The 27,414-nt window shown below is 50.1% G+C and overlaps 1 protein-coding gene across 1 annotated transcript; it reads left to right on the top strand.

Annotated features, from left to right (window-relative positions):
* Positions 3,233-26,800, top strand: NPHS1 (NPHS1, nephrin). The gene is made up of 29 exons (XM_021097230.1): positions 3,233-3,745; positions 4,109-4,324; positions 4,401-4,523; positions 4,722-4,850; positions 5,395-5,476; positions 5,870-5,973; positions 6,147-6,274; positions 6,365-6,540; positions 6,721-6,877; positions 7,149-7,293; positions 7,396-7,523; positions 9,512-9,698; positions 9,894-10,023; positions 10,184-10,356; positions 10,808-10,948; positions 11,038-11,178; positions 11,673-11,794; positions 12,712-12,883; positions 12,978-13,134; positions 13,228-13,379; positions 15,760-15,871; positions 15,958-16,139; positions 17,984-18,040; positions 21,059-21,178; positions 21,319-21,343; positions 21,451-21,526; positions 21,685-21,778; positions 21,875-21,981; positions 26,015-26,800. Exons 1-29 carry the CDS (start codon positions 3,688-3,690, stop codon positions 26,144-26,146), a joined length of 3,726 nt encoding a protein of 1,241 aa, XP_020952889.1. The 5' UTR covers positions 3,233-3,687; the 3' UTR covers positions 26,147-26,800.

The raw sequence follows: 27,414 nt of genomic DNA, 5'->3' as shown, positions 1-27,414 counted from the left end.
CCCAGGACCCCGCAGTCCAGGACCACCCCCTCGCCCCCACTCGGCCGTGGTTGCCGGGTGACGGCTGGGAGGCGGCGGTGCCCGGGCTGGGGCAGGCGGGGAGGCTGGGAACCGCGCAGCTTGTCCTGACGGCTGCAAGCCGCCCAGCTGGGGCGTTCCCACGCTGTCGCCCGTGCGCTGCGCAGCTGGCCGGACAGGTGGGTGGGACCCTGAGCCGACAGAGGGGGGTCCTGGGGGTCTGGGACCCTGGGTCTGACATCCTTGAGCCTGTAGGATCTGGGGATCCACATTCAGGAGCTCAGATTCTTGTATTCCTAAAGAGCAGGGGCATGGACGCCCAGGATTCTAAGACTAGGGGCTCAGATCTCGGATGACTGAGAAGCTAACGGCATGAACGCTGTGTTTCTGAGGAGCAGTTGGGGGCTCAACTAGGTGCCCTGCCTGCAGCAGAGTGCAGTTGGGAAAGGATGACCGGGGTCAGAAAATCTGGTCTTAAGTCTTAGAGTCAGTGGATTTAACCACCAATCTCTCTCCCACCCCCACACAGGCCCAGGAGGATTTGAAAATCAACAGACAGTGAACATCTGCCCTAAGTCCTGTGTGTGTTTGGGGGCGGGAGATGGAGAATTGAAGGTCTGAACTCCCCCATCCTTGGGAAGAAGTGGCTGTGGGCCTGGACTCCTGCATCTGAGACGGTGGGTCTGGGGGTCCAGACTCCTTGAACTCCTGGCTTCTGTTTGGGGGAACCAGCACCTGAATTTTTTTTTTTTTTTTTTTTTTTTTTGTCTTTTTATGGCAGCACCCAGGGCATACGGAGGTTCCCAGGCTAGGGGTCGAATCAGAGCCACAGCAACGCCAGATTCGAGCCACGTCTGCAACCTACACCACCACTCACGGCAACACTGAATCCTTAACCCACTGAATGGGGCCAGAGATGGAACCTGCGTCCTCATGGATACTAGTCAGATTCATTTCCGCTGAGCCACAACGGGAACTCCAGCCCCTGAATTTTGAAATAAGATGAGCTTGGGGCCAGGCCTCCCGAGTCTTGGGGTGGAAGTCAGGTAGTAAGGCTGTTTTTCCAGACACCTGACATCGTTTCCACTTCCTGTCTCTCTGGGGCCACGGGCGTGGAAAGATGGAGAGGCTGAGGTCCCAGGAGCATCCAGAGAAGGAAAACATCCAAGGTGGGGGTGGGGTGAGGTGGAAGGTTTGTTCTAATTAAAGGTCCCAGCAATGGACAGCTCTACGCCGTGGCCCCGAGGGACACCATCTGGTGATGGTCCTATGACAGAGCCTCCAGCTCTGCCTCCAGTCCATTCCCCAGGAGGTGTGGGGGCAGTTGGCAGAGAGAATGTGGGAGGAGGCAGGGAGTCAATGATGGGAAGGAAGAAGAAAGACTAGATGGAACATCAAGGATGGAGCTGTGGCGGCTCAGACCAGATGCCTCATCTTGTTCCTGGAGGAGGACCAGATTTGGGGGGGGATCATGGCGGGGGGAGAAAACGAGCAGTTCCAATTCCTGCAGGAGATAAGCAGGCGGAAGAAGCTTATCCCATGTGGGTGTGTATGCGCATACTGGGGTGGAAAGGGCAGGCCAACCAGCATATGGTTATAAAATTTGAAGATGTGACAATCCGGGGGACTCAGATGGAGAAACAAATAAAGTAAAGAGACACAGGAGTTCCCATGGTGGCACAGTGGAAAAGAATCTGGCTAGCATCCATAAGGATGCAGGTTCAATTCCCTGACTTGCTGAGTGGGTTAAGGATCCGGTGATGCCGTGAGCTGTAGTGCGGTTCACAAATGCAGCTCTGATTCAACCCTTAGCCTGGAAACCACCATATATATGTCTTGGGTGTGGCACTAAAATGGCAAAAAAAAAAAAAAAAAAAAAGGAGAGAGAGAGAGAGACACAAAGTTTGGCTGAAACCAAATCTTTTTTAAATTATTTTTTTGTCCCCACCAGCAGAAGTTCTCAGGCCAGGGATGGAACCTGAGCCACAGCAGTGACAATGCCGAATACTTAACCTTAACTGCTGGGCCACCAGGGAACTCCACAAATGTTGACTGAGCATTGTGTGTGAGAGACTCTGAGGTGAGATGAGAATAGAGACAGAAAGAGAAAAACAGGAGTTCCCATCCTGGTTCAGGGGTTAATGAATCGACTAGGAACCATGAGGATGTGGGTTCGATCCCTGGCCTCGCTCAGTGGGTTAAGGATCCAGCATTGCTGTGAGCTGTGGTGTAGGTCACAGATGCAGCTCGGATCTGGTGTTGCTGTAGCTGTAGTGTAGGCCAGTGGCAAGAGCTCTGATTCGACCCCTAGCCTGGGAACCTCCATATGCCACAGGTGTGGCCCTAGAAAAGGCAAAAAGACAAAAAGAAAGAAAGAAAGAAAGAGAAAAACAGACGTGTTCAGCACAGTGATGGAGTAACCACCTAGTAGAGAGAAGGGGAGAAGGACACTGAGACAGAGAGCGAAAGTCTCAAAGCAATGGAGAAAGATAGGAACATAACTTGAGTTGGACAGAGGGAGGGAGAGAGACAGAGTCCCCCAGAAAGAAAGAAGAGACAGGGAGAGACAGAGGGAAGCTATGTGAACTAGAACTTTTTAGCTCTTGCCAGAAGGTTCCCACGCATGGCTCATTGCTGGTGGCCTCAGACCCTGCCTTTCACTCCCACCCACTCTGACTGCCCGGCACACTTACACATTAGGCACTTACACACCCACATAGTGTACATGCTTTCACAGATCACAGTTCACTCTTAACTTCCCCAGGCTCATACGCATGCTTACACACTCACATGCCCTTGACACACCTGTGTGCACCAAAATATCTGTACTCGGTTTCTCACACACACTCTTGCATGCTCCCCAGCAGAGATCCCTGACCTCCCTGAGAGGGGGCTGTATACTCAGGGCAGGAAAGGACTTGAAGGTCCTGGACCAGGGTAGGAAGAGCCAGGGAGCCTTGCTCCCATGCCCGCCTAGCTCTCTGCCCCTGACGCTGAGCTGGAACTGCCTGGGTCTGACCCGCTCCCCCTTACCCCTGGCCCAAGCCAGGCTGGCCCTTGGGGTCATGGGGGCAGAGGAGGCTCCGAAGAATGTGCCTGGCATGTGCTGACAGGGGATTTCTTGCTCCAGCTGTGCTGGGAGGCGCCTCTTGGGTTGAGGCTTGAAACTGGAGAGTGTGCCTGGGGGAGGTGGCCTTGTGAGGATGAGGTTTGAGATCTGACTGGGTTTGAGAACACGTCCCGGCTCTGCCACTGAGCACATCATCCATCTCCTGGGCTCGGGGACTGTTGGACTTTGAGCAGTGGGTCCTCCCTTTGGGGCTGTGAGCGGAGACCAGGGGTTGGGGGGCGCGAAAGAAGAAAGAGAAATAGAGACGGACATCAGAGACGGAGATGCTTAGAGGGAGAGAAAAAAAACCTTAGACCAGGAGAAAGAGAGAGAATACAGGAGGAAGAGTGGGCTTAGGGTGGGGGAGAGACAGGGAGACAGAGGGAGCTGGGGGAGACCGCTAGACTCACTGCTGGAAAGAGAAAAACAGACAAGACTTGGCCAATAGGAAAAAAGAAACAAAGAAAATACAAGAGACGGAGACAGAGAGAGACCCAGAGGAAGCCAGCGGCGGACCCTGGAGGCAGGCAGTGGGCGCTGAAGGAGCCACAGGCACTGGGATGGCCCTGAGGATCCCCATCAGGGCTCTGCTGCTCCTCATGGGGCTGTTGACCCCAGGTGAGTGGGATCCTGACCCTCATCCCACCCACATTCTCCAGACCCTCTGCCTTCTTCTTCTTCTTCTTTTTTTTTTTTTTTTTTTGTCTTTTTAGGGCTGCACCTATGGCATGTGGAGGTTCCCAGGCTAGGAGTCGAATCAGAGCTGTAGCTGCCAGCCTACACCACAGCCACAGCAACATGGGATCCGAGCTGCATCTGTGACCTACACCACAGCTCACAGCAATGCCGGATCCTTAACCCACTGAGCAAGGCCAGGGATCGAACCCGAAACCTCATGGTTCCTGGTTGGATTCGTTAACCACTGAGCCATGATGGGAACTCCCTCTCTGCCTTCTTCTATCCACACCTTTCTGTCACCAGGCCTGGCCCAGGTGCTGGTCCCTGCTGCAGCCCCCCGAGGCTTCTGGGCTCTGCCTGAAAACTTGACGGTGGTGGAGGGGGCCGCTGCTGAGCTGCGGTGTGGGGTCAGCGCCCCTGGCAGCGCGGTGCAATGGGCCAAAGGTGGGCTGCTCCTAGGCCCTGATCCTAGGATCCCCAGTTTCCCACGGTACCACCTGGAAGGGGACCCTACTAAAGGTAAGGGACCAGAGCCTGAGATCCTGCGCCACCAGCAGAGGCTGACCGTGGCCCTGACCTTGAGTTCTACCTGCAGGTGAATTCCACCTGCATATTGAAGCCTGTGACCTCAGCGACGACGCAGAGTATGAATGCCAGGTCAGCCGCTCAGAGACAGGCCCTGAGCTCGTGTCACCCAGAGTGATCCTCTCCGTCCTGGGTATGGGTGAGAGACCCCCAGGACCCATGAGTCTGCAATTCCACCCTTGCCTGCTCCAGGGCCCAGGAGGCCAAGTTCCCAGAACCCCCTTCCTCAGACCCAGGGTTCAGAACCTGTTTCATGAGCAATGTGACTTCAAGCCCAAATCCTCTTATTCTTCTGGCTTATTCCAGCTTACCCCAGGCCCTTTCTCACCAGTGCCCCCCAAGGTGCTTCAGCTGACCCCCGAGGCGGGGAGCACGGTCACGTGGGTAGCTGGGCAGGAGTATGAAGTCAGCTGTGTGTCTGGGGATGCAAAGCCCGCACCTGACATCACCTTTCTCCGCAGTGAGTGTGGGTGAAATGGTGGGGGCAGTGTGTGAAGCCCCTGTAGTGGGAAGGGGGTGGGTCCCTGCCCAAGGTCCTCCTAGGGGCCCCAGAAAATATGACATTTCTGAGATGGGATGCAGGAGCAGTCTTGGGGAGATGCTGAGGCCAGTGGGGGACCCAGGGGATGGGAGGGCACATCCAGGGAAAGGTACTGAGGACTTCTTGGGACTATTGGGCTGGGACTCAGGGAAGAGGCTGAGACTCCCGACAGAGGTATGGATGTCTTGTTGGCATAGAAACGAGAAGCTGAGATAATGCGGTGGGTGATACAACCTGGCCGGGAGGGGAGGGGCAGGGAGGGGAGAGAGGAGACCCAGGACCCAGCCCTGAGGACTCAAGGATTCAGGGAGACTCAAATGTTTGGAGGGAATGAAGCTAGTGCTTTTCCTCCAGAACCAGGAGGGAGGGGGTCGCGTGTCCACCTGAGGACCTCCAGGCCATGGTCCCCTGGATCTATTTCGGGGGGAACCTAGCACCCCTCTAGACCTCTTGTTACCCCAAGGTGGACAAACAATTTCTGACATCTCTGCTAATGTGAATGAGGGGTCCCAGGAGAAGCTCTTCATCACCAAGGCCACGGCCAGGTATGGAAGTTGGGGTGTCCCCCCTAAGCCTGACCCCCCCCCAAATCTCACCACGAAAACCCCATCGCCCAGGGATTCAGGCATGGAATCTTGGGTGAGGTATGAATGACTGTGACCCAATTCTTCACCTTGACACTCTCAAATATCTCCATGGGAGCCTCAGTTCCAGAGTAGCAAGTGTCAAGCACCAAGTATCAGAGATTTTGGCTGGGCGTGGGCCTCTGGGACCTCGATCCTCACTACCGACCCCCAAATCTCTTCCACAGAACTCTAGATCTTAAACAAAATCAGCCTAGAGACTTAAACCAGGTGTGGGGACCTGGGGTCTTCAGCCCTTCACTCTGACTCCCCAAATTTCAAACAATAACTCTGAACCCCAACTTCCCACCCCAGGGTGACACCCCAGAGTTCGGATAATGGGCAGTTACTGGTGTGTGAGGGATCCAGCCCAGCTTTGGACACCCCTATCAAGGTGTCGGTCACCATGAATGTTCTGTGTAAGTGGGGAACTGAGTCAGCTGTTGGCTCTGGGGAGCAGGAATTGAGGGGCCTGGGGAAGGACAGGGGGGCTCAGGCTCTCAAAACAAACACAGGCATCTAGAGGCAGGTTGTGGGGGTCTCGAAAAATGGATGAGCTCTCCAAGCCCACTGAGTGATGGCTGCTCCCCAGTCCCCCCAGGACCCCCTGTCATTGAGTGGCCAGGCCTGGATGAAGGGCATGTGCGGGCAGGGCAGAACTTGGAGCTGCTGTGCATGGCCCGAGGGGGGAACCCGCCAGCCACACTGCAGTGGCTGAAGGTGAGGACAGAGGCAGGCATGGGGGAGGGGGGACAAGGGCGGGGGTCAGGAGCTGGTCCTCAGCTGGCCCAGCCCTATCCTTCGCTCCAGAATGGCCAGCCCATGTCCACACCGTGGGGCACCAAGCACGCTCAGGCGGTGGCCCGCAGCATGTTAGTGATGATTGTGCGGCCGGAAGACCATGGGGCGAGGCTCAGCTGTGAGGCCCAAAACAGCGTGTCTACAGGGATCCAGGAACGCGGGGTCACGCTGCAGGTCACCTGTGAGTCCCGGTGCCAGCTGCCCATCTGTCAGTCCATGCCCCAGAGAACCATCTGTTTGTGCCCCCACTCACGCCCATCTGATGCCAAAGACCTTGTCATCTGCCCCCAGTCTCCTGTCTGTCTGGGCTGATCTGCAAGATGTCCCGCCCATCGTGCCTGTCCTCTGTCCCCTCATCCCTGCAGTTCCCCCAGTGCCATTACCATCCTGGGATCTGCCTCCCAGTCTGAGAACAAGAACATGACGCTCTCCTGCATCACCAAGTCCAGTCGCCCACGGGTCCTGCTGCGATGGTGGCTGGGCTGGCGGCAGCTGCAGCCCACAGAGGAGACGGTCATGGATGTGAGGAGTTGGGGGCAGGACCTGGGCAGGCTCCTGGGCCTGAGGGAGGAGGGCGCTGAGGGCACAAGGCCTGGATCTGGGAGAGGAGGGGTCTGGCAGCTTGCATGCCTTAGTCCCTGGGGAGCATGCACCTCCCTGGGGCCTCCCGGATCTAATGAAGCAGAGGGTGGAGATGATCCATGTGTCCCTTCTGGTCTGGGGTGCACTTGGGTCACTGGTACCAGCGGTGGGGGTGCCTTAGTCCCCAAGTCTGAAGCTTGCTTCCTGCCAGGGCCTGCATGGCGGCCACATCTCCATGTCTAACCTGACATTCCTGGCGCGACGGGAGGACAATGGTCTGACCCTCACGTGTGAGGCCTTTAGTGAGGCCTTTACCAAGGAGACCTTCAAGAAGTCGCTCACCCTGAATGTGAAATGTGAGCCTCCACCTTTGTCTGGGGGTGCCCCTTGCCTCAGAGACCCCCACCCTCAGGTCCCAGCCCAGAGAGAAAAGCCACTCTTTCTGGATCTCCCCACAGATCCTGCCCAGAAGCTGTGGATCGAGGGCCCCCCAGAAGGGCAGCGCCACCTCCGGGCTGGGACCCGAGTGAAGCTAGTGTGTTTGGCCATTGGAGGCAACCCAGACCCTTCGCTCACCTGGTACAAGGTTAGTGCCCAGCAAGGGTTGTGGGGTGGCCAGGAATGTGGGAGGGGGGGTGGGGGATGAAGGCCCTGCTTGTCCCCCAGAGTCTTGAGAAATCTTGGAAAACCTGAGTTTCTTGAAAAATACTGGAAGAGTTCCTCTTGTGGCTCAGTGGGTTAAGAACCTGACATAGAGTCAGTGAGGGTGCAGGCTGGATCCCTGGTCTTGCTTGGTGGGTGAAAGAGCCAGCATTGCTGCAAGCTGTGGCAGAGGTCATTGACGAGGCTCGGATCTGGTGTTGCCATGGCTGTGACACAAGCCTGCAGCTGCAGCTCTGGTGTGGCTGTAAAAAGAAAAGGAAAGAAAGAAAGAAAGAAAAATGCTGGAGATTTTGAGCTTTTCCAGGGAATTGGAAAAGACAAATGCCATGAGAATTAGGTGAAAACTTAGGAAAACTGAGGAAATCCTGAAAAAGCATTGAGAATTCTAGAACAAAAGAAGGAGTTCTAGATCAGGACTGGGGATTCTAAAGAAAAGGCAATTGATTTCATTAAAATTAAAGGAAATTCTGGTGAAATCTTGGAATTCAGGAGAAATAGCAGAAATTTTAGGGAAAGATTAAGATTTCCAGGAATAAAAACAATGGTGGGCAAAGGATAGAATTTGGGGGAAAGACTAGTAACTCCACAGAAAATGTGATAATCCATTAATATTAAATTGAACTTTGGGGGATTTGGGGTAAGATAATGAAAGTGCATTAAAATTTTAAAATTCTGACAGCATTCTGGGAGCATCTTGGGAAATTAGGAATCCAGCGAATATTGTGAGGGAAAGACTAGGAATTATGGGAATGAAATTGAAACCCATTTAATTGGATGGAATTCTGGGGAAATGCCAAGAATTGGGGCAATACAAAGGATTCTAGTAAAAGACCAGTGTAATACGAGAATATTGAGAAAGGGTTCAGAAATCGGTGACGAGGACTTCCCATTGTGGCTCAGCGGAAACAAATCTCACTAGCATCCATGAGGACACAGGTTCGATCCCTGGCCCCACTCAATGGGTTAAGGATCTGGCTTTTCTGTGAGCTGTGGTGTAGGTCACAGACACAGCTCCAATTCGACCCCTAGCCTGGGTATCTCCATATGCCACTGGTGAGGCCCTAAAAAGCAATAATAATAATAATAATAAAATTGGTGACCAGATAATGGAATTAAGGGAAAGAGCAAAGGAAAATCTATACGGAAAGTGGGGATTTTAAGAAAAAGAACCAAGGATTAAAAAAAAAAAAAGAGGAGTTCCCATCGTGGCGCAGTGGTTAACGAATCCGACTAGGAACCATGAGGTTGCGGGTTCGGTCCCTGCCCTTGCTCAGTGGGTTAACGATCCGGCGTTGCCGTGAGCTGTGGTGGAGGTTGCAGACGAGGCTCGGATCCCGCGTTGGTGTGGCTCTGGCGTAGGCCGGTGGCTACAGCTCCGATTCAACCCCTAGCCTGGGAACCTCCATATGCCGCGGGAGCGGCCCAAGAAATAGCTAAAAAGACAAAAAAAAAAAAAAAAAAAAAAAAAAAAAAAAAGAAAAGAAAGAAAGAAAGAATTCTGGGAAAGGTTTGGGAATTCCAAGGGAGTTTCCTGGCGTAGGATGTTGGTAAACACAGCTGGAATGAATTTTGAGGAGTGGGGCTGAGGGGCGGCAGAGGGCACCGGTAGATGCAGGGCTCCCTAGCGCAGACGAGGCGGTGGGGGGGAGAGGGGGAGGCGTGGAACCGGCGGTGGGATCAGACATCAAAATCTCAGGGTTCTGGGGGTGCAGCAGGCAGGAGGGATTTCGGGTGGGTTGTGTTCAATTCCCGGCCGCATTCCTCCACCCCAGCTGGTGCCCCGGAAGGGGGCGCCTTTGCCTCGTCACACAAAGGCTTTATCTGGGCTGGCGGCAGCCAATCCAATGCGGGCGTCTCGGGGCGGGGAAAGGCTGCACTACACGCGGTCTCCCACTCCTTCTCGGCGCTCAGGACTCGCGCACCGTGACGGAGCCGCGGCAGGCCCAGGAGCCACGGCGGGTGCAGCTGGGAGGTCTGGAGAAGTCCGGGAGCACCTTCTCCCGAGAGCTCGTGCTGGTCACGGGTCCGTCGGACAACCAGGCCAAGTTCACCTGCAAAGCCGGCCAGCTCAGCGCGTCCATACAGCTTGTGATTCAGTGTGAGGGGGCGCATGGCGCGCCTGGGAGGGATGGCTTCGCAGCGGCGGGGAACCGAGTCAGTGCTGGGGGTGGGAGCAGGGGTGTGTGGCTGCGGGGTGAGGGTGGAGGCCTTAGAGTCCAGGCTCCCACCAGGCGGAAGCAGGCCGAGCCTCCGCCTCACCTCTGGGCTTTGCTCCTTCCGTGGGTTCTCCAAGTCCCGCCAACTAACGTGACGATCCTGGCCAACGCGTCGGCGCTGCGCCCCGGGGATGCCTTAAACTTGACGTGCATCAGCGTTAGCAGCAACCCTCCGGTTAACTTGTCTTGGGACAAGGAGGGGGAGAGGTGAGTGGCCCCGTCCCTCCCCGCTTCTGGTCACGTTCCTCGACAGGCATGTTCCCCCCCACCCCACCGCCGCCACACACACACCTGCTGTCCTGTGCTGTCCTGTCAGTACCCGATAGCCAGGCTCTGGCTCTGGTCCCACTTCCTGTTTGGTCCACAGGCTGGAAGGTGTGGCCGCTGCACCCCGGAGTGCTCCATTCAAAGGCTCCTCTGTTGCCAGGAGCGTCCTTCTGAGAATGTCGTCCCGCGACCACGGCCACCGGGTGACCTGCCGCGCCCACAGCACGGAGCTACAGGAAACCGTGAGCGCCTTCTACCGCCTCAATGTACTGTGTATGTGCGCCGGCCGGACACCCACCTTGATTCCCTCCTCGCTCTATACTATCTTCACCTTGACCCTGTCTTTGACTTCCATTCTAAACCTTGGAACTTTCCCGACTTTTATCCTCACACCTGATCCTGCATCAGCTCCTATCCTCTCCAACCTCCATCTTGCCTTTTGTCCTCTACCCAAACTCCTGAACATGGCCCCCAACCCAAACCCTCTTTACATCCTTAAATCTGACTCTGGCTTCTACGCTTTCCCTGAATTCGATTCTAACCTTGATCCTACACCTAATCCAAGATCTCAGCTCTGACCTTAATTGCTGAACTTTACTACTTTGTCCACAACATTAAAATCTACTTTTAATCTCGACCTTAACCCTTTATAGCTGCACCTGATCTCAAATCCACCCTGAACCTTAACAATCCTGACTTCCATCCATTGGTGCCTCTTCCACAGACCCTCCAGAGTTCCTGGGCGAGCAGGTGCTTGTGGTGACCGCGGTGGAGCGGGGGGAGGCACTGCTGCCAGTGTCCGTGTCTGCCAACCCTGCCCCAGAGGCCTTCAACTGGACCTTCCGTGGCTACCGCCTCAGCCCAGGTGAAGGGAGGGGAGGTGGAGAGAGGTGCAGGTCTCCAGGACTCTGGGACAGGAGGGTCTGGCAGACCCCTCACCCTGACTTCCCCCAGCTGGTGGCCCCCGGCATCGTATCCTGTCTGGTGGCGCTCTGCAGCTGTGGAATGTGACCCGCGCTGACGATGGCCTCTATCAGCTGCACTGCCAGAACTCAGAGGGCACCGCGGAAGCGCTTGTGAGGCTGGATGTACACTGTGAGCCCCCTCATCACCCTAGGAACTAGGGAGCTCTGCCCACCATGGAAACCACACCCACCCAGGGAATAGTACCCTACGTGGAGTTTCCTCATTGTGGAAGCTCTGCCCACCCAGGGGTAGTCACCCATCCTTGAAGCCTCCCACTCTCCGAGTTCCCACTGTGATTGAACCACACCCACTTTAGGAAATTTGTCTACTAGAGAGACCCTATGTAGAATCTCTGCCCACCTACTTCCATCAGGGAGCCAAGCCCACAGTGGAAGCCCCACCTCCATACAATTCTGGAAGTCCACTAGACCTACTCTTGTCACCACAGTGGCACAGGAGAGGGTGAGGACAACCTCACTAACCCTGAGAACTTTACTCAAAAGGCAGATGTTGTCACACTCATAACTCCTGGGTACTTCTAAGACACCTCTCCCACCTGGGGCCCTCTTCCACCACGGCCCATCTGGGCCCCAGTGCCTTCCCCAAGCTCCTGCCTTCTCTAGATGCTCCCATCATCCGAAATCTCCAAGACCCTACTGAGGTGAACATTGGGGGTTCTGTGGACATAGTCTGCACTGTTGAAGCCAATCCTATCCTTCCAGAGATGTTCAGCTGGGAAAGGCTGGTGAGGACCAACTTTGGCAAATGAAAGTGGGGGCTGGGGAATGTTATTTCTTGACTATGAGCTCCTTGGGAGAAGGGGTCAACACCTACATGACCTATATGACCCTGTAAAACTATGTACTTGTGGCATGCTCCAAGAACTGTTGAATGGCAGATAGATGAATGGATGTGGGAATGGATAACCAGGTGAGTGAGTGGGCAGGTGGATGGATATATAGATGGATAGGTAGATGGGTGGATAAACAGGTGGATAGATGAATGAGTGGATTGAAGAGCAGACAGAGAAATGAATACTTGGATGAATGGATCAATCAGTGGGCAACTGGATAATTGAATGAACGAAATGAGTAGATATATGGGTTAGATTTGCGAGTATATGATAGATAGATATGACATCAGTGGAAAGATGTCTGTGGAAGGATAATGGATGAATGGATGGATGGATGGGTGCATAGGTCAGTGGAGAGATGGAGAGAAGCATATATAGGTAGCTAGATGAGTTGATGTATAGATGCATATATTTATTAGTTCTTGCATGTGCTAGTGAATAGCTGATGTGGATGACAATGGTTTGAAGGGAGACAAATGGTTTAATGAATGAATGTGTGAACGGATGAATGGATGGAAGGAGAGTTTGATGGATGGATGGGTAAATGGATGAACTGATGGATAGATGGATGGTTAAATGGATGGGTCGGTGGGTAGATGATTCCAAGTATGAATGGTTGCATAAACGGATGAGTAAGTAGCTAGATGGATCTGTGGGTGACCAAATGAATGGTGGGTGACGGGGGGGAAATTTTCTTTGCTAGGGAGTGTGATTGTGACTGAGAGGATGAGGCCACAGATGGGACCCGGTTTGGGGGATAATGGAGCAGGGCGGACTAGGGGGCCATTTCCTGAGTCCTGGGCTCCTAGGGAGAAGAGGAGGAGGACCAGAGCCTGGAAGACATGGAGAAGGTGTCAGAAGGATCCACGGGACGTCTTCGAATTCACCATGCCAAGCTGAGCCAGGCTGGTGCTTACCAGTGCATTGTGGACAATGGGGTGGCACCTCCAGCCCGAGGGCTGGTCCGTCTTGTCGTCAGATGTGAGTAACATTAAAGCCCTGACTTCAAGGCCTGCCACTAAGTGCACATATCATGTCCTTCCATATACCTCATGTTGACTTCCAACCCCTCTAGTTGCCCCCCATGTGGAGCATCCCACTCCCCTAACCAAGGTGGCTGCCGCCGGAGACAGCACTAGTTCTGCCACTCTCCACTGTCGTGCCCGAGGTGTCCCCAATATTGTCTTCACTTGGACCAAAAATGGGGTCCCTCTGGATCTCCAGGATCCCAGGTGAGCCCAGGCCCAGCCAGGTAACTCCAGCCCTCATCTTGATCCCCTAGCCCTGGTCATCCTCCCTGAGTTCCTGCCACACCTCCTCTCCAGGTATACGGAGCACACATACCACCAGGGTGGCATCCACAGCAGCCTTCTGACCATTGCCAATGTGTCTGCAGCCCAGGATTATGCCCTTTTCACGTGCACAGCCACCAACCCCCTCGGCTCAGACCATACCAACATTCAACTCGTCAGCATCAGTATGTTGGGAGGATGCTATGAGGGTATCGGGAGGGTGCTCCCTCGGTCAGTCCCCAAGTCTCTCTTGCTCTCTCTTTTTTTGCTGTTGTTGTTATTGCTTTTAAGGTCGCATACGCAGCATATGGAAGTTCCCAGGCTAGGGGTGGAATTGGAGCTGCAGCTGCCGGCCTACACCACAGCCATAGCAACATGGGATCCGAGCTGCATTTGCAACCTCCATCACAGCTCACAGCAACGCCGGATCCCCTACCCTCTGAGTGAGGCCAGGGATTGAACCCAAAACCTCATGGATACTAGTTGGATTTCATTTCCACTGTGCCACAACAGGAAGGCCAATCCCCAAGTCTCTGGTTGCTCCTAGGGTGGCAGTGTTCCTGAAACCTGAGTTTCATAAACGGGTTTATAAATGAAGATGGAGTTTTTGCCTGCCCTGAAAATCCAAAAGGAGATTGGATTTTTAGGGAAGCCCACAACAAAGGGGAAGAAAGAGACAGTTTCTCTCTGTCTCTCTCTTTCTCTTTTTTTTTTTTTTGCCTCACCCATAGCATTCGGAAGTTCCTAAGCCAGGGGTTGAACCCTTGCCAAGCAGTGATCCAAGCTGCTGCAGCGACAATGCCAGATCCTCTGCCCACTGCTCTACCAGAGGACTCCAAAGACAGGGCTCTTATTTGCTCAAGTAACTGAAAAGTAGATTTTCAGGAGTTGCTGGGTCTAGATTCAGCTGACATCTCTCAGGACTGCTTTTCTCTGTGTTGGCTTTATTGTAAGGCTTCTCATAGTGGTCTGTTGGCATTCCCAGGGGAGGTGAATCTTTTTTCTTCCTATCAGTGGTATGAAAGTACTAGAAGTAAGATCCATTGGCTCCACTTGCCTCCCAGCCCATCCCTGAACCAATCAGGTGGTGAGGGGAAGGCAGTGCTCTCATTGGACAGACCTGGTCATGTGTTCATTCTACCAGAAAGGGAGTCACTTCCATCGGAAGCATGTGGGCGAGTGGCCCTCCCAAGTCTATTCAGGCTTCTGTAACTAGAAGAAATGAGGGGAATGGATACGAGATAGATACAAAAACTCACTACAAGAAATTCTCTTTGTGGCTCAGTGGGTTAAGAAAACCTGACAGAGGGTCCATGAGGATTCAGGTTCGATCCCTGGCCTCACTCAGTGGGTTAAGGATCGGCATTGCCACAAGGTGTGGCATAGGTCACAGATGTGACTCAGATCTGGCATTGCCGTGGCTGTGGCTGTGGCCAGCAACTGCAGCTCCAGTTCAACCCCTGGCCCTGGAACTTCCATATGCCACAGGTGCAGCAATAAAAAAAAAATATCCCGTACAAGAAACGTATATTAATCAGCCAATTCTTATTCTTTGTGGGATCTGTATTTGCAAATTTGCCTACTTGCTAAAATTTACCGGAAACCTCCAAATCAATACTCATGCTGCTTTCTCGGACATTCAGCAAACTGTACAGAGTGGGTAAAAAATCTGAGTCACCCAGTGAGCACATTCTCAGCTGAAGTGGAGCAAGTCGACACTTTGCCTTCTTACGACTCTCATATTGTAAATGTGTCCTTTTCGTGGTCTATTTACTACCACATTTTTTGCACTTTTGTGCTTTTTTTGTGAGTGATTTTTGCCATGTATTTGCTGCATAAGATTTTGCTATATAAGCTAAAGTGCTGTCCAGTGTTTCTGAGCTCAAGAAGGCTGTGATGTGCTGTTTGGAGAAAATGCTTGTGTTGGATGAGCTTCGTTCAGGTGTGTGTTATAGCACTGTTGGCTGTGAGTTCACCATTAATGAATCAACAGGATATATTTATTTTTATTTTTATTTTATTTTTATTTTTTTACTTTTTTTTTTTTTTTTTGCCTTTTCTAGGGCTGCTCCCATGGCATCTGGAGGTTCTCAGGCTAGGAGTCTAATCAGAGCTGCAGCTGCCATCCTGCACCATAGCCATAGCAGTGCGGGATCCGAGCCAAGTCTGCAACCTATACCACAGCTCAATGCCAGATCCTTAACCCACTGAGCAAGACCAGGGATCAAACCCACAGCCTCATGGTTCCTAGTTGGGTTTGTTAACCACTGAGCCACAACGGGAACTCCCTCAACAGGATATATTTAATAAGGTGTCTTTAAACAGAAACACACATAAAATATGATCATGTATTTATTGTGGTGAAAATATGACGAGAGACTTGCAGGAATCTAAGCCTGCATTTCCCCTAGAAGCAATGGTTTGGTATTTGCAAATTGCATGTTCACGGTGACTTTACAGAATGTGACCGCCAGGAATATTGAGAATCAACTTTATATTTAAAATCATGCTGAGGAAAAATCTGGTAGGAATCTCTGACTATCTCCCCCATCCTTTACCTCAAAGGCCGCCCTGATCCACCATCCGGATTGAAGGTCTTAAGCATGACCCCGTACTCAGTGGGGCTGGAATGGAAGCCTGGCTTTGATGGGGGCTTGCCGCAGAGTTTCCAAATCAGGTGGGTCCCTGTCACGGCAAGAAGGGGTGACAGCCAGTAGCAGTGGCAGGGCACCTCTCTGAATGCCTGTCCTCCATTTCATGCAGGTATGAGGCTCTGGAGACTCCAGGGTTCCTCTACATGGATGTCCTACCACCCCAGGCCACCACCTTCACGCTGACTGGGCTGCAACCTTCTACACGATACAGGGTCTGGGTGCTGGCCCGCAACGCCCTGGGGGACAGTGGACTAGCCATCAAAGGGTCCCAGATCTCTGTCACCACCCCAGGTGCGAAGGGACATTTTTGAGCAGGTTGCAGAATTCCTCGGAGGACTTAATAGTGTGGTCTAGTGAAATTGATGCTTTTATTCTCTTTTTACAGATGGAGAAACTGAGGCCCAAAAAGGTTAAGCAAATTGTCAAAGCTCACACAGACAGAAGGAGATGCAAATGAGACTTAAACTCAGACTGATTAACTCCAGAGATTAGTTTTTAGCCACTAAACTGTACTGTCTGAATGTGATTAATGACATAATGAAGTTAGAAGAGAGTTTGTATTGAATGAAAAAGAGAACATATGAAAATTGTAAGGTGCAGCTAAAGCAGTGCTTAGCAAGAAATTTATAGCATTAAGTGCACATATTAGATTTCTTTTTAAAGTCTTCTAATTGACTCTCAGTTTCCAGCTTAAGAAACTAGAAAAAGGACAAATTAAACCCAAAGTAGACAGAAGGAAGGAAAGAATAAAGAGCAGAAGTTGATGAACTAGGAAACAGAAAAACAATAACGAAAAATCAATGAAACCAAAAGCTGCTTCTTTGAGAAGTTCAGTAACATTTATAAAGCTAATCAAGGCAAAAAAGAGAGGAGACACAACTTAACCAATATCAGGACATTACTACTGATTCTACAGACATTAAGGGGGAATTAGGATGTTTTATAAACAACCTTATATCAATACAATCAGCAACTTCGATGAAATGGATACCTTCCTTGAATATGACTTAGAACATTTTGACTCTGGTAGACATGACAGTGTAGTGGCTAATCACACATAGCCCAGATCAGACAAGCCTGGGCTCCAGTCCCAGTTTTGCAACTTCCTAATTGTGAGAGTTTAGGCAACTTACTTAAGATTCAGTACAATCTTTATGCCTCAGTCTCTAAAGATAAGGTATATCTCCAATTTATGTAGCTCAGTTTCTGAAAGTAAGATCTTAGACAGTTGTGAATGTTGAATAAATGAATATATGTAAAGTGCTTAGACCAGGGCCTGTACAGAGTAAGTGCTATGTAGATGCTAATTTAAAGACATGTCCCCCACTCACACTCTGTTTAATTCGCTCCATGAAAACTCTCTTCTCCTGTCTTTCCCTTCCTGACAGATCAGCCTTTTTCCTCATGGAAATAAGGATTCATTCCCATCCTTATAATCGTCCCTCCTCTCTCCCTTCCACCTCTACTCCAGTTTTCCCTTTAAGCAGTAATGCATAGTACCTCCCTGGCTCTAGAACTCATGCCTCTATTAAAACATCCTGAGAGCCCAGCATCTTTTTTGATTATGCCCCCACATTGACAATTCAGGTTCTAAGGACCTTCCACACCATAAAGCCCTCAAGAATAATTTTTTTTTTTTTTGGTCTTTTGTCTTTGTTGTTGTTGTTGTTGTTGCTATTTCTTGGGCCGCTCCTGCGGCATATGGAGGTTCCCAGGCTAGGGGTTGAATCGGAGCTGTAGCCACCGGCCTACGCCAGAGCCACACCAACGCGGGATCCGAGCCGCGTCTGCAACCTCCACCACAGCTCACGGCAACGCCGGATCGTTAACCCACTGAGCAAGGGCAGGGACCGAACCCGCAACCTCATGGTTCCTAGTGGGATTCGTTAACCACTGCGCCACGACGGGAACTCCTAATTTTTAAAATTATTTTTAGCATGAGAATGGCTTAATATTAATAGTATTGCCATTATCATCAGCAATTTCCAGTTCTCTTTGAACTATTCCTAAGCAATTATACATTAGTTCCCATGAGTCTCAAAATGGGTTGAGAAGCTTAATGGGAGCCTGAGAAATATTTAAGGCTTATCCCAGTTTGTTGGTATTAATTTGCAATCTCTATATCTACCTCCCAGGTCTACAGGAACCTTCTGGAGAACCCGACTACCAGTCGCCCACAGAGCAGCCTGCAGGCAAGTCCCCAATCCCTGAACACCCCTCTACCCCAAAAAAAACGTTCTGGTCTCTAACACCACTCCCTGTACTTCGTAGTCATAGCCCCTTAAGACTTTGCTCTGCCCTGTAGGTCCTCACCCATATCCTTAGCTCTCCATCTTGCCTGGATGTGATAACTTTTCTTTCTTTTTAGTTCAGTTTAATTTTCTTCTTTTTTTTTTTTCCCCGTCTTTTCCAGGGCCACACCCAAGGCATATGGAGGTTCCCAGGCTAGGGGTCTAATCAGAGCCATAGCCGCCAGCCTACGCAATAGCCACAACAATGAGGGATCCGAGCTGAGTCTGTGACCTACACCACAGCTCACAGCAATGCCGGATCCTTCACCCACTGAGCGAGGCCAGGGATCAAACCCACAACCTCATCGTTCCTAGTCGGATTCGTTAACCACTGAGCCACGACGGGAACTCAAGTTTAATTTTCTTCATGGCCACACTTGTGGCATATGGAAGTTCCTGGGTCAGGGATCAAATCAGAGCTGCAGCTGTGACCTACACCATAGCCACGGCAACACTGGATCCAAGCTGCATCGGCAACCTATGCCAAAACTTGCAGCAACACTGGATCCCTAACCCACTGAGTGAGGCCAAGGATCAAACCCGAATCCTCATGGATGGTGGTTGGGTTCTTAACTTGCTGAGTCACAACAGGAACTCCTGATTCAGTTTAATTTTGAAAGAACTGGCTGACTCCATGCTCTGTGCAGAGCCTGTGTCAGTTGCGTTTTGCTGCATAAGAAACCACCCCGAACGTGGGCACTTATCTCAACAAACATTATTCCTCATGAGTCTATGAGGGACTGAAGAGTTCTGGTCCAGGCTACTGTCAGCCAGCACCTCCAATGGGACTGGTTGGTCTAGGACGGTCCCCCTCCTCACATGTCTGACAGTCTGGCTCTTGGTTGGGACAGTGGAGATCACTGGGCCACCTGTGTCTCCTTGACTTGTTCACATGGTGGAGGTGGTCACGGGAGTCCTGAGAGCAGCAAGAGAGGGCAAACTCCAATTTACAGGCACATGTCAAGCTTCTGAGTCTGTCACATTTGCAACTGTCTCATTGGCTAAAGCAAGTGACATGCTCAGCTCAGAGTGGAAGGGGGAGACTTGAGAATATGGATACAGGGAGAGAATTATGATCATGTTGCAAATAATCCCCTTTAGCGCCTGAGAAGGTGGCAAGTGACAGAAATTCGGCTGTTGTTGGCGATAAAAAGAATTGCTTGGCTCATGAAATTGAAAACTCCAGGAGTAGCTAGTTTCAGGTGGTCCAAAAATTCCCCAGGAATCTAGTTCTCACTCTCTCAACCTGGCCTTTAACTCTGATGACTTCCTTCTCAGGTTCTTTCCTTAAAACAGCAAAGAGGAGTTCCCCTGCACTCAGGGGGTTAAGGATCCAGCGTGGTTCCTGCCGCAGCTTGGGCACGGGTTTTACCCCTGGCTGGGGAACTTCCACATGCCTTGCCCCCCCCCCAAAAAAAGTCAAATAAATCCTCCCACACCTTCAGCTTTCATTCCACTCTTTTTTTTTTCCCCCCGGTCTGCTGTCACAGCGTATGGAAGTTCCCAAGCCAGGGATCAAATCCAAGACAGAGCTGTGACTTATGCCACAGCTGTGGCAACACTGGATTATTAACCCACTGCCCCACAGCAGGAACTCCTTGTTTCACTTCTCAACAGCTGGCAGAAGAGTGTCCCGAATGTTCTGGCAAAAATCTACCTTGAGTTAGAGTTCCCAGTGTGGCTCAGCGGGTTAGGAACCCACCTAGTATCCATGAGGATGTGGGTTCAATCCTTGGCTTCACTCAGTGGATTAAGGATCCGGGGTTGCTACAAGTTTCGGTCTGATCCTTAACACAAGCTCGGATCCTGCGTTGCTGAGGCTGTGGTGTAGGCCGGCACCTGGGAACGTCCATATGCCGCGGTGTGGCCCTAAAAAAAGAAAAAAGAAAAAAAAAAAAAAAGAAAAGCCTACCTTGAGTCAAATGCTAGGCTCTGAACTGAGCACTGTGGGAAGAGGTGGGTGGGCGCTCTTATTGGCCAGGCTAGAATAAGTGTCCTGCGGGGAGTCCTGTGGAGCCATCCAGATGTGATTATTTCCTCAAAGGAAAATGAGTGCTGTTAAGAGAAGATGGAGAAATGGATGCTGACTAGATATATGTTTAGAGGGACTTAGTCTTGTCCTCAGGGGTATAGCAGAGGATTCTGATATTGTTTGTGCAAAGAGGAAGTCATTTGAGGAGTTCCCATCGTGGCTCAGTGGTTAACGAACCCGACTAGCATCCATGAGGACGCGGGTTTGATCCCTGGCCTCGTTCAGTGGGTGAAGGATCCAGTGTTGTCGTGAACTGTGGTGTAGGTTGCAGACGTGGCTTAGATCCTGCATGGCTGTGGCTGTAGTGTAGGCTGGTGGCTACAGTTCCAATTAGACCCCTAGCCTGGGAACCTCCATATGCTGCAGATGTGGCCCTAAAAAAGCAAAAAAAAAAAAAGGAAGTCATTCGAGATGGAGTTTGAAGGGAGAAGAGAAGTTTGCTTGAGAAGAAAGGATATTTAAAGACAGACATTTGACTATTTGAAGGCTTTGGCAATGTGGGCTTGCCTCAGTGATTCTGGAAACAGCCAGTGCTTTAGCTTGTGTGGCTAGAGGGTCCAATACCATTGTCTGTGGTTGGTGAGTAAGGCTGGAGACCTGGGAAGAGGCCAGATCACAGAAGGTCTTGAGTGCCCAGCTAAGGAGCTGAAGTTCCTGCTTGAGTCTATACACAGGGCTTGGGCAAAGGTAGGGCCCACAGCTGATGGCTTGATCTGAGAAAGGCGCTACTCGCCCTGGGCTGGAAAGAGGGAATGGACATGGAAACCCTTGCCCTGACCTAGAAGTAGGGCCTTGTTTGGTCAGGGGCAGGTTTTTTCCAGAGATCCCTAATTGAGGTCTAAAACCAATTATCTGAGGCTCACTAGGGGGTATCTCCCACCCCACAGGACCCTCAGGGCTGCCACTGCTGCCTATACTGTTTGCTGTTGGGGGTCTTCTGCTGCTTTCTCATGCCTCCTGTGTCGGAGGGTTTCTCTGGCATCGGAGACTGAAGCATCTTGCTGAAGGTGAGGAGAGGCCCTTCCTCTGCCGGGATGGAGCCTCAATGGTGATGGGAGCCCCTGCGGTTGCTGCACATTGAAGGTCTCCCCGGGCCAGATGGGCCCCAGGGGTGGCTCTCTGACCCCTTCTTCCCTCCTTTCCTCAGGCATCTCAGAGAAGACAGAGGCAGGGTAAGTGGGGATGTTGGTCTGTAAGGAGGACTCTGGGGAGGAGAGTCGAGGGTGACAGGTGTCTGAGGGTCAAGACCCAACTGCCCTCCATGCCTCCATCCTGGAAGGTCGGAGGAGGACCGAGTCAGGAATGAATACGAGGAGAACCAGTGGACTGGAGACCGGGATACTCGAAGCTCCACGGTGAGTGGGGGTGGTCCTGACACCTCACCAATGGGAACTGATAGTGACTAAAACACCACCTTTAGCTTTGGGTTCATCAGTGTCCTTTCCAGGAATGATGGAGTCAGAGGAAGAAAAAGATTTTATCTGTTTTTTTTTTTTGGGGGGGGTGTTGACAGGTTAGCACAACAGATGTAGAGCCTTATTACCACTCGATGAAGGACTTCAGCCCACAGCTACCCCCCACGCTGGAGGAAGTGTCTTATCCCCGAGGTGAGTGGCGGGCACATTGGAACTGCCCTCCGCTCATAGATGCCCCTGACATACACCTGACGTCCTGAGCATCCCCTCCTTCTGCTCCAACTCCAGGTCTTGAGGAGGAGGATGTGGCCTTCCCTGGGCACCTGTATGATGAAGTGGAGAGAGTGTATGCCCCATCCTGGGCCTGGGGACCCCTCTATGATGAGGTACAGATGGTAAGGAGAGTTGTATCAGTGGAAGTCTTTCCTGGCTAGTGCTAGAAACCCACCTCCTCCTGCTTGTATCAGTTAGGGTAAGCTAGCTGCTGTAACAAAGAAGCCTGGCCATAATCCAGTGGCCTAAATCAGGCAGTCTATTTCTTTCTCAGAGGTGAGTGGTCCTGCTGCACATGGTTATTCTGGAGCCCAAGTTCTTTCCATTGTGTTTCTCTGCTATCCTTAGTGAGTTGACCTAGTTTTCATGGTTAGGCCAGTTCACTGAGGTTTCAACAGGTGAGAAAGGGAAAAAGAGAATAGCCTGGTAGAGGCACAACCCTGACTTATGGTCCAGGCCCGGAAATGGTACATTCTGCTCTCATTCCACTGGTGAGAATACAGACATGGCCACACCTAACTGCAAAGGAGGCTGAGAAATCTAGTCCACTTGGCCGCTATGGGCCTTACTACATTCTATTACTGTGAAAGAAGGAAGGTATGTATTTGGTTGGATAATTAGCCATCTCCACTGTACTGGTTGAGCAGAGAGATATAAAGAAATAATTTTTTGGCCCACTCAATTGAAAAGTCAAGGGATAGAATTGTCTTCAGGTCTATCTAGAATTTCCTCTCTAAAGATGTCCCTAGCAAATTCAGGTTTGTATCCTATTAGATTAGAAAACTTCTAAGAAAGAGAATGCTTCTGCTTCTGCTTCTTTTTTGGTCTTTTTAGGGCCGCACCAGCGGCATATGGAGGTTCCCAGGCTAGGGGTCCAATCAGAGCTGTAGCCGTCAGCCTACACCACAGCAACACCAGATCTGAGCCACATCTGTGACCTATACCACAGCTCATGGCAACAATGGATCCTTCACCCACTGAGTGAGGCCAGGGATCAAACCTGCATCCTCATGAATATTAGTCAGGTTTGTTAACCACTGGCCACAACAGGAACTCCTATTTCTTTTTTACAAAATTTCTTTTTCTCTTCTTTGTTTCCTTTTCTTCTTTCTTTCTCTTTCTTTCTTCCTTCCTTCCTTTGCTTTTTAGGGCTGCACTTGCAGCATATGGAAGTTCCCAGGCAAGGGGATGAATAGGAGCTGCAGCTGCCAGCCACAGCCACAGCCACAGAAATGCCAGATCCAAGCCGAGTCTGTGACCTACACCACAGCTCACGGCAATGCCAGATCCTTAAACCCACTGAGCGAGACCAGGGATCAACCTGTATCCTCATGGAAACTAGTCAGGTTCATTGCTGCTGAGCCACAATGGCAACTCCTGAATGCCTCTTTTTCAATATTTCCAAAGCCTCAATGCAAACACCTATTTGTTTTGTTTTTTTTTTTTTCTAGCAAATTTATTTATTTATTTATTTATTTATTTATTTATTTTTTATTTTCCCACTGTACAGCAAGGGGGTCAGGTCATCCTTAGATGTATACATTGCAGTTACAGTTTTTTCCCCCACCCTTTCTTCTGTTGTGACATGAGTATCTAGACATAGTTCTCAATGCTATTCAGCAGGATCTCCTTATAAATCTATTCTAGGTTGTGTCTGATAAGCCCAAGCTCCCGATCCCTCCCACTCCCTCCCCCTCCCATCAGGCAACCACAAGTCTCTTTTCCAAGTCCATGATTTTCTTTTCTGAGGAGATGTTCATTTGTGCTGGATATTAGATTCCAGTTATAAGTGATATCATATGGTATTTGTCTTTGTCTTTCTGGCTCATTTCACTCAGTATGAGATTCTCTAGTTCCATCCATGTTGCTGCAAATGGCATTATGTCATCCTTTTTTATGGCTGAGTAGTATTCCATTGTGTATATATACCACATCTTCCGAATCCAATCATCTGTCGATGGACATTTGGATTGTTTCCATGTCCTGGCTATTGTGAATAGGGCTGCAATGAACATGCGGGTGCATGTGTCTCTTTTAAGTAGAGCTTTGTCCGGATAGATGCCCGAGAGTGGGATTGCAGGGTCATATGGAAGTTCTATGTATAGATTTCTAAGGTATCTCCAAACTGTTCTCCATAGTGGCTGTACCAGTTTACATTCCCACCAGCAGTGCAGGAGGGTTCCCTTTTCTCCACAGCCCCTCCAGCACTTGTTATTTGCAAACACCTATTTGTTTAGCTTGGCTCACATACTCATTGCTGAACCACTGAGGCAGGGAATAGAATATGCTAATTAGACAAGTCTGGATCAATGGGTCAGCCCCACTCAATCCACCAGACTGAGAGTGGAAGAGGGCTGGAGAGCCCAGAGGGAAGCGAAGTTGGTGGCTGGACAGGCACCTTGACCACCAACTACGCCTCACCTATTGCCTCACAGTGAAGGAGGTTGGGGGGAGAACCCTTGACTTTCTGTGTGGCCTTGACTAATGCTCTGGCAACTGTGGGCCAAAGAGTACGCTCTGTAACTTAATTCCTGATGGGGCGCTGTTCTCCCCACCAGGGTGAAAATACTATGCACACTGTCCAGGGTGCTGAACCACATCTGCCCTCTGAAGCACAGATGCATTCTGCACACTTTTCCTGTAAAGAGCCAGAGAGTAAATATTTTGGGCTTTGCAGGACATACTGTCTTTCTCAAAACTACTCAACTCTGCCATAAAACAGCCATAGACAGTACGTAAGCAGACAATTGTGGCTAAGTTCTGATAAAACTTTATTTTTTTTTATTTTTTATTTTTTTGTCTTTTTGTCTGTTGTTGTTGTTGTTGCTGTTGTTGCTATTTCTTGGGCCGCTCCCGTGGCATATGGAGGTTCCCAGGCTAGGGGTTGAATCGGAGCTGTAGCCACCGGCCTACGCCAGAGCCACAGCAACGCGGGATCCGAGCTGCGTCTGCGACCTACACCACAGCTCACGGCAAGGCCGGATCGTTAACCCACTGAGCAAGGGCAGGGACCGAACCCGCAACCTCATGGTTCCTAGTCGGATTCGTTAACCACTGCGCCACGACAGGAACTCCTAACACTTTATTTTTGAACACAAATTTGAATTTAATTTTCATAGGTCACAAGTTCTCCTTTTGATATTTTCCCAGCAGTTAAAAAAAATGTAAAACTGTTCTTGGACAGTGCAGAAACATGTGGCCCATGGGCAAGTCTTCTCTAAAGTTTGCTGATCTAAATCAACCGTTTGTTGGGTGTTCTCTTTTGGCGCAGGGGGTTAAGGGTCCAGTGCTGTCACTGCAGTGGCTTGGGTTCAATCTCTAGCCTGAGAACTTCCACATGTGTGGCCTAAATAAATAAAAAAGCCATTTTCTCCCAAATCTAAGGTAAAGCACATCCCCAGTAAGGACCACCCTATATGGCCTTTTTTTTTCTTCTTCTTCTTCTTCTATTTTGATGAGGAAATGTTTTGGACATTGACAAGTCTAACAGAGTCAAGACTCACATTCTACTCTTCCCATAGCTAATATTGCACACTTTTAAAAGTTTCACATGTATGACATTCAAGTTACTTTTTTTTTTTTTTTTTTTTTGGTCTTTTTGTCTTTTTGCCATTTCTTGGGTCGCTCCCGAGGCATATGGAGGTCTAATCGGAGCTGTAGCCACCGGCCTACGCCAGAGCCACAGCAACGCGGATCCAAGCCGCATCTGTGACCTATACCACAGCTCACGGCAACACCATATCCTTAACCCACTGAGCAAGGCCAGGGATCAAACCTGCAACCTCATGTTTCCTAGTTGGATTCATTAACCTCTGAGCCACGACGGGAACTCCTCAAGTTACTTTTTTGACAGGAAATCATGAGATAGCTTGGACTTGCTTTAAAATAATCCAGTTAGTGGGAGTGAGGCATGAGAAGAGAGAGATCTAGAGAACTCAAGATTGACCAAAGGTTGATATTGTTGAAACTTGGTGATGGGTTCATGGGAATTCATTATAATCACTCTCTTCTCTGTCTATGTTGGAATTCTTCCATAAGTGGAAGCAAAAACATTTTTTTTCTGTAAAGTTGAGCAGGAGAGTGTATCCCCCAGGGCTGCAGATGATGACCCACAGATCATCTGTCTATGGTTCTAATTCTGCTTCTGCTTGTCAGGGCCCCTATGACCTCCGCTGGCCTGAGGACAAGTCTGAGGATCCAAGAGGAATCTATGATCAGGTGGCAGGAGATCTGGACCCTACAGAACCTGACGCCCTACCCTTTGAATTGAGGGGACATCTGGTGTGAAATCTTCTTGACACCCTTTTCCTACACCTGCAGGTCAGAATATTCCAATGGTCCTTTTTATGCCAGCCCAGGCTGAGCTTGTGATGTAAGCTCCAAAGGGACTGGGCTTTTTCAGGAGAGCACGTGTGTAAGTGACAGAAGAAGTTTTAATCTGATGTCAAAGTATAAACAAGGCTTCTCTTGGGATTGGCTTTAGAAACTAAACTTCTCCATAGAGACACAGTGAATTGTAAAAGACATCTCAATAACAAAAAGCTAATCTGAGGGTCTTTATGCTTTTTTTTTTTTTTTTCTCTCAGCCATGCCTTTGGCATGCAGAAGTTCCCAGGCTAGGGATCCAACCTGCACCACAGCAGTGACCTGAGCCACATCAGTGGCAAGGCTGGATCCTTAACACCTAGGCCACCAGGGAACTCCTCCTTATTTTTTTTAAAGTAACATTTTCAAAAATGGGAAAAGATATGTTAGGAACTCAATTCATTTTGAGTTCAACTACATCTGAAATAGCTAATAATAAGTGGAATTTATGAACCATTGTTATGTCTCACTTGTTTTGTTATTTTCCACAGTTATCTACAACATTTTGTATAAGCTATGACACTTGTATAAACATAAATAGACTCTATAGAAAATTAAACTACAGAAACAAGCTAGACACAAAAGAATACATAGTGTATAATTTTGCTTATAGAAATTGCAGAAGAGGCAAAGCTGATATAGTTCAATATAGATTAATATAGTCACCACAGGGTGACAGAGCAGATCAGTAGTTGCCTGGGGCCATGAGAAAGAACTGATTGGAAAAAGGCATGAGGGAACTTTTTGGGGTCTTGGAAATGTTCTATATCATGGTTGTGGTGGTAGTTACATGGGTGTATACATCTGTCAAAACTCATTCAACTGTAAACTTAAGACCGGTACATTTTATGGTGCATAAATTATATCTCAATAAAGGTAACTTTAAAAATAGGATCCATAAGAAAGCAGCATAGGGAGATAATTTTTTTTTGGTCTTTTTTTGTCTTTTTTTAGGGTTGCACTGGCAGCATATGGAGGTTCCCAGGCTAGGGGCCTAATGAGTGCTGTAGCTGCCAGCCTGCTCCATAGCCACAGCAACACCAGATCCGAGCCATGTCTGTGACTTACACCACAGCTCATGGCAACACCAGATCCTTAACCCACTGAGCAAGGCCAGGGATTGAACCTGAAACCTCATGTTTCCTAGTCAGATTCGTTTCCACTGTGCCATGACGGGAACTCCCAGAATT

Source organism: Sus scrofa, chromosome 6 (genome assembly GCF_000003025.6).
Source record: "Sus scrofa isolate TJ Tabasco breed Duroc chromosome 6, Sscrofa11.1, whole genome shotgun sequence".
NCBI classification, from domain to species: domain Eukaryota; kingdom Metazoa; phylum Chordata; class Mammalia; order Artiodactyla; family Suidae; genus Sus; species Sus scrofa.
This window is presented reverse-complemented; position numbering and strand designations above follow the sequence as displayed.